The sequence below is a fragment of the Pteropus medius genome, unplaced genomic scaffold (assembly GCF_902729225.1).
Source record: "Pteropus medius unplaced genomic scaffold, Ma_sr-lr_union100, whole genome shotgun sequence".
Taxonomy (NCBI): Eukaryota; Metazoa; Chordata; class Mammalia; order Chiroptera; family Pteropodidae; genus Pteropus; species Pteropus medius.
This window is the reverse complement of record NW_024340699.1, coordinates 8,292,356-8,310,451: the sequence shown is the minus strand read 5'-3', so window position 1 is coordinate 8,310,451 and position 18,096 is coordinate 8,292,356. Positions and strand designations below refer to the sequence as shown.

General features: G+C 49.2%; 1 protein-coding gene across 2 annotated transcripts in view; it reads left to right on the top strand.

The window, feature by feature from the left end:
- The window catches only part of SLIT3 (slit guidance ligand 3), a 538,957-nt gene that overhangs the window by 401,902 nt on the left and 118,959 nt on the right, over window positions 1-18,096 (top strand). For both annotated transcript variants that reach the window (XM_039877365.1, XM_039877366.1), the window contains exon 7: window positions 14,835-14,906. In XM_039877365.1, the coding sequence (XP_039733299.1) occupies window positions 14,835-14,906 (72 nt within the window). The remainder of the gene's footprint in view (window positions 1-14,834; window positions 14,907-18,096) is intronic.

The following is an 18,096-nucleotide window of genomic DNA, read 5'->3' as shown; positions in this document are numbered from 1 at the left end:
CTCTTGAAACCAGAGGTTGCAAACGAGGCCACAGACTGTATTGCGCCCACGGACGAGTTTTGAATCCTGTAGACTGTTTTTTAATAGTTGAAATTAGCATTTCATATTTAAAACTTACAGCATTTTTCATAAAAGTCTTGAATTCCGGCTTTGAACTTTTAGCCAACCGGAAGCATCAACAGCCCCGGGCTATAGTTCTGCATTGCGACGGTCAGTGGCGGCCGAAGGGCATGTACCCTCCTTGGATGAGATGTGTAGATGCCACTTCCCCACCAGCCTCCACTCATCTGAGGTACCTGCCAGTCCAGGCAGACCCTGCTGTAATCCATCCAAGCGAGGACACACTGTGTGCTAGCATAGTGCCAGATGCCAGGGACAGTAAAGCTTCACGCAAACAGCTGCTCTGGCAGATCAAAGCCTCCATGCCAGAGCTTACCAGAGTTGTTGAGGGGATGTGGACAGAGAAAGCTAAGTGAGTGGAGTCTAGGACTCCCGAACTGGGCCAGGACACCACAGAAGCAAGCAGGAGTCTCTCGAGCCCCACCTCCCGGGACGTTCTTCTCAAGAGCTGAACTAGCCTTCATATTCCTTTTGATTTTAAAGTGGTTGTAATTGGGCTTATGCAAATTATGAGAAATAAAAGATGAACACTTTCTGCCCAGTTTCTTGCTCCGCAGACCCTTCCATTAACCTGTGTACTGAGCTCCCTCTCAGCCCTAACCTTTGGAGAAGAGTTAAAGCAGTGGTGGGAATTAGCCAGACTTTTAGGTTAGGTCTAATTCAACCACAGCCGAGGGGGTATGACCTGGCCTGACCCTGAGCCCCACTTGTAGACACAGAAGAATGGAGAAGAACATCCTTTAGTGGCATAAAAAGGAGGCAGTGAAAAGAAATGGACAACAATCCTGATAGCCAGATCGGGGTGTGCGCACTCTCCTAGCATGGGGTGTCTCTCCTGGCTGAGGGGTGCTGGCCAGTGGCTGTAGGGACGTTCATAGACATTGTCGGCCCAGTTCAGAAAACCCAGAGCTTAATACAAGTGGCAGTCTTTACTTCATCTGAGCTTCTCGATGTGGAACTAGATGCTCTGATTAGGTGCTTTAACAAATAATAATGTAATAATTTATTCTATACAGTAGTCCCCCCTTATCCATGGAGATACACTGCAAGACTCCAGTAGATACCAGAAACCTTGAATAGTACTAAACCCTCAACATACTTTGTTTTTTCCTAAGCATACACGCCCACGATAAAGTTTAATTTATAAATTAGGCACGGTAAGCAATTAACAATAGCAAATAATAACAATATACTGGAATAAAAGATGTGAATATGATCACTTATTTCAGGGGCGCCTTTTCTGAAGTCTTTCTGGTGTAATTCGTTGCTATCAGTCAGAATGTTCTCTGTTCCTGTCTCCCGCCCGCAAATTTAACGCCTTTTCCACCTAAACTGAGCACCGTACACTGTGGCTATGACTTTTGCAGTTTGAGATATGACAGCAAAACTAGCTCCAATTTCTGTTTTCCTTCGTCACAATTTCATGGATAGAAAATTCGTTCTCATCGTAGATTATAGCAATCTCAGAATACGCTTTTTTTCTTCCCTTATTGAGTTGAGGACTTTCACCTTTTTCACTTAAAGGAGGCACTTTACAACTTCTCTTTGGCATGTCCGAATTGCCAGCATCACGAACCTTGCACTTCGGGGCGATTGTCAAGTAAAATAAGGGTGACTTGAACACAAGCGCTGAGACGCTGCGGCCGTCTAGCTAAGTGACTGCCGTGAGGGCTGTGGGACGAAGCGGGAGGATATGAGACCTTCACGCTACTGAGAACGGCACGCAATTTAAAACTTATGAATCGTTTACTGTTTATTTCTGGAATTTTCCATTTCATGTTTTTGGACCGCGCTATGATAGCCTCCATACAAAACTGCCCCCGACACAGAGGCCCTAGAGGCCAAGGTTCAGCGTGGGGGCGCTGGAGTCTTCCTATAGGACTGGCTGCCAGTCCAGCTTCACCAGCCTGCATGGTGTGGGGTTCGTTTCCTGACTGTCATACAGAAGCAGTAATAAGAACGCGGATTAAGGAGAAACCATAGTTGTGTGTCTGGCAAGGAGCAGTTGGGACGCTCATAACAATTGACGTTGCTCTCTTACCTCCAGAACCTCCCACAAGCCTGGCACATAGTAGGTAGTCAGTTAAAGTACATGGAACCAAGTGGGGTTGAAATTAATGAACTGAATGGAAACCCGCCCTGCCCTAGTCTCTAGGTTCTGTTATGTCTTAGCCCTAAAGAAAACTAAGGTGATTGTCCCAGAATTATTTTAAATATTGAACAATGCAGCATTTTACTGAAACAGCACATTTTTCGCGTTACCATTGGTTTTTTATTCCTCCAAGCTAAACGGGGACTTTTTTTTTTTCTTATTAACAATGAGCAAAATTAGAGCCACAGTGAAAATTAGTGTTTTCCAACAGACAAGACTTATTTCCATTTATTTACAAAATGTTTCACCTGGATTTCTCTGGGAACTGCAAACATTTTTTTCAACAGACTTTGGAATCAGAGTGTTTAGTCATGACATAGCTTTGAATATAGAACTGTCATGGCTTAATGAAAGTCTTAAAATATCTCCAGAATATGATTTTTTTTTGGTACTATACTGCAAATTGTGATTTATTCAGGCAATCAGGATTAAAATTGCACTTTATAGAAAGCACCAGTAACTTCAGCCCCTAGAATATTAGGAAAGGAACTGGGTTTCCTATAAGTTCTTATTTGCTCTACAGCACACACCCCTCCTTCATTGGCATCCAGTTTCATCATAGTCACGCTCTTAAAATGACTAGCTCGATTTTGAGGACATCATCTTAAGGAAAAAGTAAACGTCTCTTTCAGATTTAAGATAATTTTTTCCATTTATATAAGTAGCACTTTAACAGTTCGGATAACTAGGATCTGGGGAGATCCAGTGGTTTCCATTTGATTTCCTTTTCCTGTTAACTAAAGGCTAGTTTAGTCACTGAATTGAAATGTATTTGTGTGCATTCCTGGACCGAAGCTTTGACCAAGATCACGGAGTCGTTCTTCACCAGCAGAGGATCTTGAATTGGCAGGACTCCCGTTATCAACTTCTTCTCTGACAGGCATGGAGGTGGACTTGGGTAATGGAAGTCTTGCTGTCCCCAGGGGCCCCAGACTGCAGCCTCCAGGTCTCTGGGCTGAAACTCTGGCTTGACAAACTAGGTTTGGGAGCAGGCTTTGGTTTGCTTTGTTCCACCTAAAACAAAATGGAAAAATAGCTCTGTGTCTTTGAAAAAAGATTCCAGAGGGAATTCTCTCAGAGGCAAGATACGGAGGCCAGTAGGGAAGTGCCACAGAGCTGCCAAACACATACAGGGGTCAGCTCACTTCCCAAACAGAGCTCCCGTAGTAATGCGCCCTCGCGCTGGTGCTTAGTCTCGGTCCTTTCTCCATCTTCTAGCTGCCAGCGGTGGCTTTGAGCACGTTCAGTCAGTACCTTGCTCCTTGATCAGCTCTCATATCATGGCTCTCATGGGTCTCCAGACCAGGGGCCACGATCCCCTTGAAGAGCCAAATGTGCCTTTGCTGCTGCTGCCACTTCCATCCAGGATGTGAAATATTGGACGGCTTGGCTTACCTGTGGCCAGGAGTCCATGACTCCGCAGAACTGGGTCCTAGGAGCTCAAGCAGGAAATTGGCCTCCTCCTGCCAGCTGGCTTTAGAAATGGGAGGACGGCTTGGGGAAGACATGCAGACGCAGAGCCGGGAAGCATCAGCATCGTTCCGACCTTTCTCTGAGCTTCCATTTCCTACCTGCAAAGGCACTCAGGAGCAGGGGCTGGTGAGGAGGGATGAAGGCAACGTGGTTCCGTTTCTCCAAGGTCACATTTACTCATCATCAAGAAGCTCTAGAAAACGCATTCTCCTTTGACGTAACTAAATCAGAGCATCCGAACTATTGGTCCATAGGTTGACTGTAACCTACATGTTACATTGTGAGATTTAATTGTTTTGTGAGATTTAATTGTTTTGGTCTTTCCAGCATTAAAAAAAAAAGAAAAGAAAAGAAAAGAAAAATTTAAAATTAGTTGCCAACGTTTAAAACTCAGGTAATTTCATTTAAAAGTGTATAATGTCGGTTTTCTTTGAGTATCTAGAGGGCGTAGGCCTGCATGTGGCTGTGACAGCCTAGAGCACGCTGTCCGGTATGCCTGTGATGGAGGCAGTGCTTCATCTCTGCACTGCCCAATATGATAGCCAGTAGCTGCACGTGACTCTTGAGCATTTGAAATGTGGCTAGTGCAAAGGAGAAACTGAATTTTTCATTTCATTTCATTTTAATTGATTTAAATTCAAAGTGCCCCATTTAGCTCACGGCTACCTTATTGCACAGTGCAGATTTAGAGCCGAGTGGCAGGCACCCCATTTGGACAGGGCCTGCCGGCTGCAGATCTCCTTAGCTCCCACCAGCCCAGCTCTCCTGCCCGTCCTGCTCCAAATCTCTGGGGCCATTTCACATTCATTAGGAAGCACAATGTTTAAACAGCGTGTTTTCAGAAACTGAACACTTCAAAATATCTGCCACTGCCCTCACCTTCCACTCTCCCCTCTCTCTGCCTTAATTTAAACATCTGGATCTTATTCCCCAAAAGACCCATTTTCAGGGAAACACAGGAGTGTGATTATAAAGTCATCTCCCCCCAAAGCAAAAGCGTCTCTGCACGAATTAGTTTCCATATCCCAATTATTCACTTCTCTCAGCCTTGCAAATGACTTCCACAAAGTCAGCTGGATAGGAAAATCGCTCCCATGTCTGGACCCGTCCCTCCTCCATGTATAAGCTGGGGATGGAGCAGCCAGTTAGGGAAGCAAGCTCATTAACCCACAGCAGCTGAGCCAGGTGTCTGAATAAAGAGAGAAAGAAAGAGTCGACCCTGTGTAACTCTTTTCAAATGCTGCACAGTGGGGGCCGGTGGTGACTTAGAGTCTGGCCAGATGTCCTGTCTTTATAGAGATCTGGGCATCCACAATCAGTGCTGTCTGGAAAACGATCCCCGTTCCAGAAATACTGTTTGAGAGCCAGCACCGACCCAGTTGGAATTGAAGAGGGGAACTTCAGCCTGGAAAGACCCTGGAGGTCAGCTGTTCCCATCACTTCATCTTATGAGAAATAAACTACCGAAAAGTTAAGTGACTTGCCCACGGCCATAAGGAGAATATATTAGCAAGCAGGAAACAAAAATTCGTGAAGCCCGCCTCTAGGTCCGGCCATCCCGTCATCCTTTCTCTTCTGTATTTTGCCAGAGGGCACATTGTACATTCAGCATGGGCACCATGCCTTCCTTTTCTAGGGCCTTCCAGCCCTGCAGCCACTGCTTGAGGGTGGATCACCCCGGCGCCCCAACAGGCAGAGAGCAGCCTGGAGACAGATGTCCACATCATTGATCCCGGCTACCAGTGGTGACCAGAGCCCAATGAGTGAACAGTGGAGGCCCCTGCCCATCTTTGAGCCCCGGTAGCCCAAGCCGTAAATTGCACCCAGCCCCATGAGAGAGTCCCTCCCTTACAAATAGCAGGGTAAAAGCAGGACCTCTCTGGTGTCTCAGCTCGGGAATTGAGCCTCGTGCGTCCTGTGCAGTTTTTCTGCTAACAGCTCTGAAGAGGCTCAGCTCCGAACTGTACACAAGAAATGACTCGTGTGTTCGGCCACAGAACTGATGAGTAGCGTGTAGAAACCAGCACACCTGCCGGGCAGGACACAGGTTTACATATAAACAGAAACTTCTTCAGAGCTCTTTGTCCCCGTGTGATGGGTCGCGGGGAGAGGAAGCCCTGAGTCATTTTCAACCGTTTAAAGGTAGTTCGTTGGAGCAGTAGGTCCCTGGAGCGTCTCAGCTGGTGGCTGCCCTTCAGGAGATGAAATTTGTAAGGACCCATTAGCCATTGTCACCACAGAGCTATTAAAATGCTTTTATTGTATACATATATGTTAAGTATATATATATATATATATTCGATTCAAATTGTTAAGTTAATCTGTTTGGTTCAGAGACCAAAAACTGGCATCTGCAAGCCAGATCCAGCCCCCAGCTGTGTTTCATTGGTGACTTTTGTTCCTTAAGGTGGTTTAGTCACCTGTAGTAAAAAAGCAGGAGACTTCACATAAAAATGTTAGATTTCTAGCTTTCTTTTTAAAACAACTGGCAGCACTGCACCCACATCCCAGCATAGCGGTGATGCTCTGACATGAAAAGTGACAGCCCCGTGGAGCAGACCTGTGTTTACTGCCTGTGTTTACTGCAGCCCCACGCAGCCCACTCGCTCACTCAGATGTCAAGCCTCGCTCCCATAGGCAGTGGAGTTTGTACTCCCGGTTCAACCCAGAACGCTGTTCAGAGTGGAAATTTATTTTTATCAAAAGGTGCCAAAAGCATGACCCTTCACATTTCGAAACTCATCTATTCAGTAAATATTTATCGAGATGTCCGGTGGGCCAAACACAGGGCCAAGCCCTGCCCACGCGACAGGGCACAGAACAGACGTGCTCTGTCCTCTCATGTACGTGTTTGTTGATATTTAAACGTTTTCCTCTTCCTCTCTTACTGGGCCAGACATCAAATGCAGCTGAGGTGGAAACTGTCCCTTTTTCCTCCTCTCAACTACAAACTGTGTCCAGTTATGTAAGTCAGAGGCCGTTCTGTCATCCCCAGCCCAGTGCAGACGTCTGGGCACGCTGGACGCTGCCTGATTTCTGAATAGTATAGCAGACAAGATCGATTGTCCAGGCTCCCAGCTTGTAGATGATGAAATAGAATTAGGAGACTGAGCCATCTCATTCATGTTGTCGTTTAAGGTACATTTTACAATTAAATTGGCCACTGGAAGGCAGCTGAATCATCCTGAATCACCGCTAGGCCGTGTCTGTGATGCACGAGTAAGGAGTACTTCAGAATCCAGGGACGGGAAACGCTGGAGCTGCATGAATACATGCACGACCGGCATCTGAGCAGTGGCGGGACTTGAAAATTCAGCTTTCCCTTTTGATCTTCCACTTTTTACATCTATCTTGGAGGCATCTTTATTTTGTTCTTTAACACCGAGGCTCTGCTGGGTGGCAGATGAGTGTCTGCCTGTCACAGTATGAATGTATAATGAAGAACCAAAGACGAGCCCTTCTGTTGAGGAATCCATATCATCAAAGGCCCACATTGGCAGCTGATTGTTTTTTATTTATTTCTGTAGGTTTTACATGACACCTGGAGACCATTTAAAATGTTACTTGGCGGTGAGAGGTCTGTGTTTAAAAATAACGCTCACCCAGTGCCAAATCACTTTAGAGTCGGGTACAAATATTGAGACAAAAACCCCAGCTGTTATTGCTTTGGCTGCTAATTTGAGGTGTCAAATGAGAGCCCGACTGCTATACGTCAGTGAATAAGGCCCCTTGTGAGATCATTATGTTTTCTAACAGTTGAGAGTAATGGACTAATCAGTGCAGCATCAGTTGTTTTCATTAGAAGCCCACACAATGGTTATGAGCTTTAATTTAAATGGTCCTCAGGGAGATCGAGGAAATGAGTAATATGCAGCACCCAGGATAGTCCAGGAGAGCAAGTCCTGTGAGAGGCGGCTTCCCGCCCTCCTCTCTCCTCTCCCTCTGTAGCTCGTGCCTCCTTCCCCACCCGCCCTCAGAGAATCATCGCCTACTCCAAACAGGCAGAAAATGCACGTTGCTTAAGGAGCGGATCTGTACTCTCAGTTCTTCAGGGAATTCTTAAAAATTCCGGTCAGCCAAGCCAACAGGAAGGGTGGCTCTCGGCAGACTTGTTAGTCCAAGCTTGACCTTAGAAGGCTCTGAGACGTAATCGCCCCCTCCTCCACGTCACCTCTAGCACGGCCCGCACGCTGAGCCGAGCGCTTTCTGTCCCTCGGAGAGAGGAAGATCTGGCGATGCTGTCGCTTTGAGCAGCGTGGCAGAGGCAAACACCACGGCCCCTGCCACATCGAAGTCGGTGAAGGCTGAGTCCACCACGAACCTGTATGACTCACCTCCACCTTGGGAAGACCCGGAAATTGCCAGCTGACATCTGTCCGTAGACAATCCTAGAAGAGGCAGTTTCGCATAATGGTTAAAAACATAGGTCCTGGTGTCACACTTTGAATATTGGCTCCTCAACTCTATAGCTGTGTGATCAGGGCAGAGTTCTTTGATCTTTCTAGGATCCAAAATGAACATGACAAGGGTGTCTCAGGATGGTTGGGAGAATTAAATGAGATACTGTGTGAAAAACGCTCAGCCCCTGTGACTCTAACGTGGCACCGTGGGAAGTAGTGATTTCTTCTAGGTTTCGCGTGCTGGCCACTGGGCACCCACGACCGTAGGTCGTGGACATCTCTAGTCAGGACATCTCTAGGCGCACTTTAAAAAGACATCCTGTTGCCATGGCCGCTGATGACTCACCAAGAGTCTCCTTCCTGGGGAATGTTGAGGGAACCATCGTATTTATCCAGACTTAAGGAGATGTCAGTCTGCCTTGAGACAGGGATGAACAGGCCAATCTGTCTGACCCAAAGGTCTGGATCCACACCTGCATGGAGGTGAAGAAGAGGGGTTCCAGGAGTACCCCAGGAAGGTTGGCACGTTGGGAGACTACAGTGGCACTTGCTGTGGATGCCTCCTTTTGCAATTATGCGATACATGCTCACAGATAATACTGCTGCATTAGAGCCAATTACATAGTGCTATGGACACACGACACGAAGATTACACCCAGAGCCAGGAAAGCACAGAGTGATAAAGCGGCGGCCTAATCGGAGGAGACAGAGGGAAATGTCAGCCTTATTAAGGGTGGCATGGCCGCAGCTGGACATAGCCCCTCCAGATCAAAGATGGCTATCTGGAGGGGTGCGACGGAGGGCCGCACACTAGCACCCAGCGGACAGCAGTGGGGAGCGCGGACGGACACCAGCACGGGGCTCTCCGTGGGCGATCACAGCCACCTCCACCAAGAGCTGTTTACTGTTTCAGAGCTCGGGCCTCTCCCTGGGCAGGAGAACCTGCTCTTTGCACACCAGGGGCCGTCAGTCCCAGAGGCAGTGAGCAGGTGCCTCTCTGCTGCCTTCCACACTTAGGTGCTGGCTTGATTCTCAGCCTTTCCCCCTGCTCAGTGGCCCTCCAGCTTGGGATCCTCGGGAGGGTTCATTAGAACACAAGCTGGGCCACCCCGGAGTTTTCGATTCGGGTCTGGCGGAGCCTGAGGATGCGCATCTCTGACAGCTCCGAGGTGGCGCCGCAGGTCTGGGACCCACTTTGAAGACACTGCCCCAGTTCATTCCGCATCGACCCACCCTGGATTCACCTGCCCCGTCTCTGAAACGGAGCCTGGTCCTAGACCCCGATTCCATCACAGCATCGCAGGTTCAAAGAGCAGCGGGACCCACCTTCCCAGGTGGGGTGGGAAGAGCAGTATCTACAGTGAGCCCGCCCGCCGTCGAATCTCAGTCCTACCGCTCGCCGCCAGGCTTTCCCACCGACAGGTTTCGTTTTTAAGTTTTGAAAGCCTCTGACCTAATCCCCTCTTCTCAAAGAGCAGTTATGGGACTTGCCCGGCCCGTTGCGGTTAAACACTGGCAGAGGCAGGACGAGAGCGGCCCAGTTTCTAGAGCAGCCAGGGGTCGGCAAGCGTTGTCTGTAAAAAGCCAGTCAGTAAATATTTTAGGCTTTCAGGCCATATGGTCTCTGTCGCAACTACTCAGCCATTGTGACACGAAAGCAGCCGTCGATGGTACATAAACAAATGGGGAAAACTTTATTTACAAAAACAGGCCATGCTGGATGGGATTTGGCTTGTGGGCTGTAGTTTGCCAACCCCCAGAACAGACCAGAATGTGCCCCGCTGCCTCATATGTTCATTGTTCCCAGGCGGCCCTCGTCTTGCTGCAGCTCCCCAGTATTTTGCTGGGGAACGCGGGGAAGCACAACCTTCTTCGGGGTTCTGAGGTTCCACTTATACTGTAGGAACAGTAGTCAGTTCGCTGACCCCCTAGTGCCCTGGGGAAAAGCTTAATGCCCCCTTTCTAGCACTCACAGTTGAGAGAGTGGGATCCATTGGTAGAAGTAGCGTTGTCCAAATAGATCATTTTAATAGGAAAAATGATCCTTTTTCATTAGGCATTTATGCTCCAAATTTGACAAAACGGAAGAGAAACTAGAAAGTATGCAGGTCAAACTCAGTCTCAGTATAAATACGGTATCGATAACGGGGAAGGGCTTTATAAGAGAGAAATGAGAGGTACGTAGACTGTTTTTTAAATTCCATGGGGAAAAATTGCCTTATTTCTAGTTCACGCCGAAATACCCATTCAGTAGCTTGTGATGGTACAAAAACAGGAGACGAGACAGTCCTGAGCTTTTATACAATTAATTTGACCCTGAACTTGAGCTTGAAACCTGATGAAAGATGCCAAATCGAGAGCATTTACTTGGGGAAAAACCTCTAACCAGGTGACTTGGCGTAAAGTATATGTTCTCAAAATATCTCCTAGGGAGCAGAGCAGCGAGGATGGAACTAGACTCCGGAACTGGCAAAAGTCTTCCAGGACGAGTTGTTAAAAAGACGAGGTTGATGAGGTCACCATAGCTTGGCCTCAGCCAGCCGTCCAGTGGGGATGGGAACGGGTCACCGTCAGACCAACCATGTATTTTTCTGTTGGTTAATTGTTAAGGAAGTTTATAGAACAAGAGGCAATAGGAGGCCCGTGCAGTTATTTCTAGCTTTGGTCCCTGAGTGGAGATAACAGAATACCCATGCTGGAGTAACAGACTTTCACCGAAAACAGGAGGCAGTGGGTAAGTCGAGGGAAACTGAGCCCTCCAGGAGCTTGTGCATTGCCCTGGGTAAGTCCCTTCCCTCTCGTAGCCTCAAATTGCTCATCTGTAAAATGGGGGTAATCATTTCAACCTCAGAGTACTACATCAAATGAGATGAATGCGAAAGCGTATTCTAAACTCTAAAGGACTAAACAAACAAGCTACAGTAATAGTAGGTAATAATTACTGACCATTGCCTTTGAGCCAGGTGGCGTGCCGCAAGTGTGCTTTCCATACCTTACTTCAAGTACATGCTGGTCAGCTGGATAATTGTCCCCAAAGACGTCTGTGTGTTTATCCCAGGACCTTATGAACATTACCTTACATGGCAGAAGGGACTTGGCAGATATGACAGAGTATCCTGAGAGGGGGAGGTCACCCTGTGTTATCCCGTGAGGCTGTGAATGTCATCACAAGGGTCTTTGTTAGAGAGAAACAGGAGGTCACAGTGAACAGCAGATGTGACAGGAGTAAGAAGCTGGATTGAGTGATGCAGGGAAGGGGCCGGGAGCCGAGGAATGTGGGTGGCCCGTGCAACTGCCAAAGGCAAAGAAGCAGATTCTCTTCCTGGTGCCTCCAGGAAAAAACGCAGTCCCGTGGCCTCATTTTAGACATCTGACCTCCAGACTGTAAGGAATAGACCTGTGTTGTTGTAAGGCACCAAGTTATTGGTCATCTGTTCCAGCAGCAGTGGACAGCGAAAACAGGCATCATTCCTGGAGTTAGGCTTGTTGGGACTCATCCCGGTACCCCGCTTGCTTCATCCAGGAAATGGGGACCGTAACAAAGTGCCTGCTCACAGGGTGGTGGAGTGATTCAATGAGATGGTACAAGAAAGACCCGTAGCCAGTGCCTGCCCGGCGTGTAATCCACTGTCAGTTCATGGTGGCAGTTATTAGTATGTCACTTAATCACCACTAAAGCTGTATGAGATCAGTGCTATTATTATCTCCATGTTACAAAGGACGAAACCCAATAAGATTAAGGAAATTTACTCATGGCCGCACAGGCTGGAGGTGGCCGAGTCAGAATCTGAACCAGGTCTCTGCCTCCAAGGCCCATGCGCGGCAACCCTGCCCCAGTGTTGGGGTTACGACACCGCCACCTCATCAAATGCCAGATGCTTGGGCGGGGCACAGACACCAGGTGGAGCACAGGGCTCCCTGCACGGGCAGAAGCCACCAAGACTGGAAATCGAATCCATGCTCATCAGGGAAACAAAGCCTCTGGCTGCCATGGAGGTCAGTGTCTGAGAGGTTACCAACCCTCGACATCACTGGGCTGGCCAGCCCCACACGGCAAATCCTGGAAGTCTGAATACCGTGTTTAGTCATTTTGGCCCTAGAATAATTGCTATTATCGTAAATGTTTTATAGCCCTCATTACGGCTCACATTTAAATATCAGTGTAGTAATACATTAATAAGTCATTGCTGCCGGACCGCAGCCGGACGCAGAGTCGAAGCCCTGCACTGTCTGTTCGGCTAAATTAGGGCCAACTGTGAGCTCAGCCTGATGTCGAGTGGCTGGGCTTGGTCGGGAGGAAAGCTCTTTTCTGCACAGCTATCTTTTTTGCCTTTGAGAGAGAAGGGGGATGCTCAGATTCGGGGCCGGTAGTGAGTCAACAACCCTAACCAGGTGTCCCCCACGTGCGGAACCTAGAACTCCGGGAGGAGTAGAAGGAGACACGAAGGCATCATTTCTGCCCCAGAGGCCTTTCTAATCTGACGAAAGGGGCGAGAGGCATAAGTCCTCACCCCCTGCTAAGACAGTCGGTCCACGGGCCTGCGTTTTTTCTGGAGGCATCAGGAAGAGAATCTGGGAGTGACAGGATTCTTCAGCCCCGTCTCGTGAGATGTTCTGAATGCTTCCAGAGTGGATGGAGATAGGGTGGATTAACCCTCATAGACACACATACTCAGGAAAGATAGGCCACATAAAACAAAATAGCCACGTAGGCTCAACTTCATAAAATGCAGTGTCTGCGCTGCTGCGTTAGGGCAGTTAAGGAGTAGGCAGAAGCAGGCAACATAAATTTGATCTATTCATTCCTTTCTACCGCACTATATGCCTAAAATAATGCCAGACGCATGGTAGGTGCACCATAAATATGGGAGGGAGGAAAATATATTAGGTTCTGTGCCTTTGTGTAAACAGATTTCCTCCTGGCCTGTTGGCCAAACACATGCCAGCTAGGCCATGGGGAACTGAGGAACAGCCTGGAGCGCGGGGGACGGGACGGCTGGAATCCTGCTGTGCACTAGGACCACCAGGACCTGAAGAAGGACTCCGTTCAGGGCCCCTTGTGGGGGAGTACAGAGGTCACCATGCTGGACAAAGCTCTGTCCCTGTTTCCACAGGGGCTAGGGGAACAGGAATGACCAGGACAGGACTAGATTCTCTCCCCCGATGTCAGTAAAATGGTAGCCTCCTTTCACTGAGTGCATATGCACACCAAGCCTTTTACCAGCCCGTGAGGTGGTACCATTACCTGTGGTAATGAAGAACCTGTGGATAAGAGATGTCAGTAGTTTGCCCAAGACCGCACAGCTGGGTTTGTAAGACCCAGCTGAAGCATGTGTGGACCAGGTCATGGGCCTGTAGTGATGCACAATGTAGAAAATGTTAGAGGGCATTTCAACAGGAAGGTAAAGTGTTCACCAAGAGTCAAAGGCGAAAGAAAAAAAGTCTTTAACTCATGAAGGCTTCCAAGGAAAGGCTCCTTCCTGGGCAAGTGGGGGCCCATGGGAGAGTAAGAGGAATTGGGCTGGTGAGAGGGGTATCTGAAGTGACCGGGGGAAGAGCACTGAATAAGAGCATAAGGGTCAGTGACCACCATGAAGGACTGGGCCAAGGGCAGTGTCCAGCTCTCGCTCTTAAAGATGCACAGTGAGGCAGGTGTGGGACCAGAGAGCTGAGAATTTGGCCCAGCCTTGCCATGTATGGTCGCCTCTTCGTTTGGATGGTCACTGAAGTCACTGACCGGAAAAGGCCCTACTGCTCTGTAGCATTTCGATCTCTGCAGATGGCTTCCTTGGCCGCCATGCTTTCCTTGGGTTTCCATAATAGGTCCTTGTAGAAAGGTAAGCCCAGGGCTGTACTTACTTAAACAGCCCGATTTCATTCTTCAGCAACCTGATCTCACTGTGATCCATTTACAGACCTCACACCTCTCTCTCCTTTCCACTTGCAAAGATACCAGTCATTGCTAACATAGCACTGTAGGAATTCCCATCCCTGGCCACGGAGAGGCTCGAGAAAGAGGAGACTTAATCTCTATTCTCACAGAGCTCATAGACTCACTTAAAATAGATAAGATGTGCTTAAAGACTCAGAAGATGCCTGGAAAATCCTTCCAGAATAACCTATCCGCATAGCATTCCGTTTGCGGCAGTATGCACACAGGGCAATGCAAGGCGTTTAGAGCAAGATAGCTCTGGGTTCAAGTCCCATCTCCAGAGCTGAGCAGCTATGGGTCCTTGAAAAAGCCGTTTACCTCTCTGTAGTTCAGCCTCCTCATCTGTCACGCGAGGATAATGCCTACCGTGTAGGGTTACGTGTTACTAAGCAAAATGATGTATATCTGTTTCCTTCTCTCTAAAACGAGGACAGTAATACATAACTGGCATCGTAGCTGTGAGAATTAGAGGGATTGTAGTGACGCACTCAGCACACAGTAGGATTTTAGGAATCAAATTATTGCTCCAGGTGGCTAGGTAAGTACTGAGAGGGCAGCAGAGGGAGAAGGGAGCCACCTGAAAAAAGGGATGGGGGCTTCTCTAATCATCTGGAGATCGGGCCACTTGTCTCCAGCTGCCCCACTGACCGACCCACGGCTGTTGCTCTGTGGTCTCTCTTGCAGTCACGTCCGTTCCACCCCCACCCCCGCCGCTGCTCTCCAGCTGACCAGCTCCCTTTCTCCTCTGTCTCTGCAGCACCCTCAACAACAACAACATCAGCCGTATCCTGGTCACCAGCTTCAACCACATGCCGAAGATTCGAACTCTGTGAGTAAAGACAGCGCTTCTCCCCCGCCCCGCCCCTAGCGCATGCAGCCAGAGTGCAGACCTCGAGCTGCTTGTCCCCAGTGCATGCAGCCAGAGTGCAGACCCCGAGCTGCTTGTCCCCAGCGCATGCAGCCAGACTGCAGACCCTGAGCTGCCTGTAAGACCTATGGTCTGTGACTTGCCAGCGGTTCCTCTGTCTAAATGCTGCCTCCTTCTGCTGTTAACTAAGGCGGGTATTGGTGAGTGAGGGCAGACGGCGGGGAAGGGTCACGGCGCCATCCGTGCATCTGAGCCACCATTCCACGGCAGGCAGACCCATTGCTCCTCGCCCTGGGATTTTCCTGAACTGTGGGAATCTTCTTTGTGTTCCCCATCTCGGTGGAAAAGTCTATTGGTATAATGTCGTCACAGAACATAGAGAGCCCAGACGTAATGACTCACCATTTCCTTAGCTAATGTCCTGTCCCCAGAAGTTCTAGCATGTCGCCAATGGTTACGGTCGTTTTCCCCTCTGGGACGGGTGGAGGAGACGGCATCTCAGTCGATCCTCGTCCCCATCCTCCCAGCCCCCACCCGCCACACTGCCGGGCTCACCTGCGCCCTGGACGATATTCCGATGCTGGAATGCAGGACCTCGTTTCTTTGTCTTTAATGGTTGGGTGGGCTAAAGCATTCCAGGGTGTGCAGATCTCCCCACAGCGCCCCATACCGAGAGCAGTTCCAGTGCCCTTACTGCCTGGGGAGTTCCCCTCTGCTCTCAGCGAGGAACCCTCTTGTAAATTTCTCTGCAGAGACTCTGGTGGCCTTTCCAAAGAGGTTTTACTCAAGCCCGTTCCCTTGTTGGTGGGTCTTCCGTGGTGTTTGCATCACAATAGGAGGGGAGAGCCAGCCCCCAAGAGCTTTCGGCCAAATATATTTAGGGCCAAGGCAAGGGGCTGGGATTCCTGCTGTGCCTTGTATTATTAGCTCTGAGACCTCTGTTTGCTCCTCTATGAATGATGGTGGTGGTGAGAAGCCACTGAGACTATATATGTAAAGCGCCTGGCATGGAGCAGACAGTGAATGACATCGTTTTACCGCCACCACCGCCATCATCACCATCACACCGTTTAGCCAGAAATCTGGACCGAAAGTACCAAGCAACATGGAATCCACAGAGATTTGAAAACTCTTAGAGCAGAAGTTGTCGCTAGACCAGGAGTGTCAGCCTCACCTGGAACTTGTTAGAAAAGCAAAATCTCAGGCCTCGCCCCAGACCTATGGAATCGGAATCTCTGGGGGTGGGACCAGCCAGCTGTTTTTAAAACGCTCTCCGGGATGTTTGATGCTCGTAAAGTTTGAGAAGCCCCACATCAGTGAGGAAGCGACCTTATCTCAGGTGACGATGAAGCCAAGACCAATGACGCAAACAAGGCAACAAGGCACAGCGCCCCAAGAAGGACCCAGGTGCGGAGTCAGGCGAACCTGAGCTGAAACGCAAGATCTTCCACTTCGGGCAGGTTTCTTTCTCTCTCCTCCTCTAAGGACAGCTCGTTAATAAATGCTCACCTCAAGGTCTTTGAGGGAATGAAATGTGCGAAGGCGTAAAGTGCCCGGGCATGATGTGCACTCAGCAAGTACCAGCTGTTTTGAAGAAGAGGAAGCTGAGCCCAGCTTCCATGGGTTCCTCAGCTCTCCCTTTAATCCGTCTTAGGATAGCAGTGCAGCCGCGGAAGTCCGTCCTTTTCCCTCCCTTTTAAAATACAGTGAGGCAGTTATGGAGTTTTAAGGAGAAACCACTGGGTCTTCAAAGACCTCCTCAGAGTCCCCAGCAAGCCACCAGTGGACTGGAGAGGAGCACGGCCTAGGGCTCCTGGCCCCCGCGTGGGGGCCTCAGTGGGTTGAACAGGAGGAATATGGCTGCTCCCTGCAGGAGCGAGCAGCCCAGCCCCCAGGGTCGCTCCTCTGCCATTGCTGCTTCCCTGCTGTGGTTTTCGGTGTCGGAGCAGCAGTAACAGAAGCTGGGCTGGGGCCCCCGGTCGGGGAAGGGCCAGGTCTGGATCTCGGGTGCTTCGTTTGGGTGTAGGGGGTGAGGGAAGAGAGCGGGAGAGTTTTTTCTCCTGGTGTCTGTTGTCATTCTCCCCCGTGGTCCCAAACACTCATCTGATGAGTTCAAATCAATCAATCAATCTCGTCTGTTCTCTTTGCTCCCTGCCTGGTGCCATTTTCTCTTTAGTTTAATTTCAGCGATGGCTCTGTATAGAACTCCCCAGAGACCTGAGCTGACTAATCCCCCTTCGCTGTAATTAAAGTGGGGGCGGGGGAACCGGGGCTAGAGAAGGCGAGAAGAAGAGAGAGGAAGGAAGTCATAAATGGGATTTCTAAAGGAAAGCTTTTATATTGAATTCAGAAAGCCACATTTTATAGAAAATGAACACTGACCCCCTCTAAAAGGATTTGCCAGAAATTTAATTTAGCATCTGTGGCCAAAAGGCACCTTTTACAAATCGGCATTTATATTCATTCACCTTATTTTCTGTGAAGGTGGTTTAGCCAACTTGGAATATACGGTGTTTCCATCAGCAGAAGATGGCAGGACGGCAGGCAGGAAGCGCCTCGCCACCCCGATGCTCTGGCGTCTAAGGCAGAGACGAGAGCCGCATGCGGCAGGGCCGCGGGCTGGGAAGACGGGAACGTCTGGAGCTAGTCCCCTCGCAGCAGTAACGACGGCCGACGTCACTTCGGCGGCTTACAGTGTGCCGGGCCCTGTGCTAAGCACTTCTCATGAATCATTTCCGTCTTCTAAACAGCTCCAGGAAGGGGCGTGGGGACCGTTAATATCCTCATTTTACAGATGACATTACTGAGGCCCAGACTTAAATCCCCGTCCAAGGTCAAAGTCGTAAAGCACAGAGACCGTGTCAGACCTGGGCAATGTGACATCGGAGCCTGAGCACTTCGTGTTCAGCAGAGACAAAGCGGGAAAGCGAGCTCCAGACGAAAGGGGGATCGGAGCGTCCACGAGGCCAAAGGACCCTCCCCCATGTCATTGCCATCCCAGCTCACCAAAATTACTGAAAGTAATTAAAACAATCTCCCTTCTCACTCAGGAGGATTCGAAATACTCCTGGCAGGGTCCAGCCTCACGTTTCATGATGAACATGATGATCTTCCTTTTACGATCGGTATTTAGTATTATAGTACTCAGTTT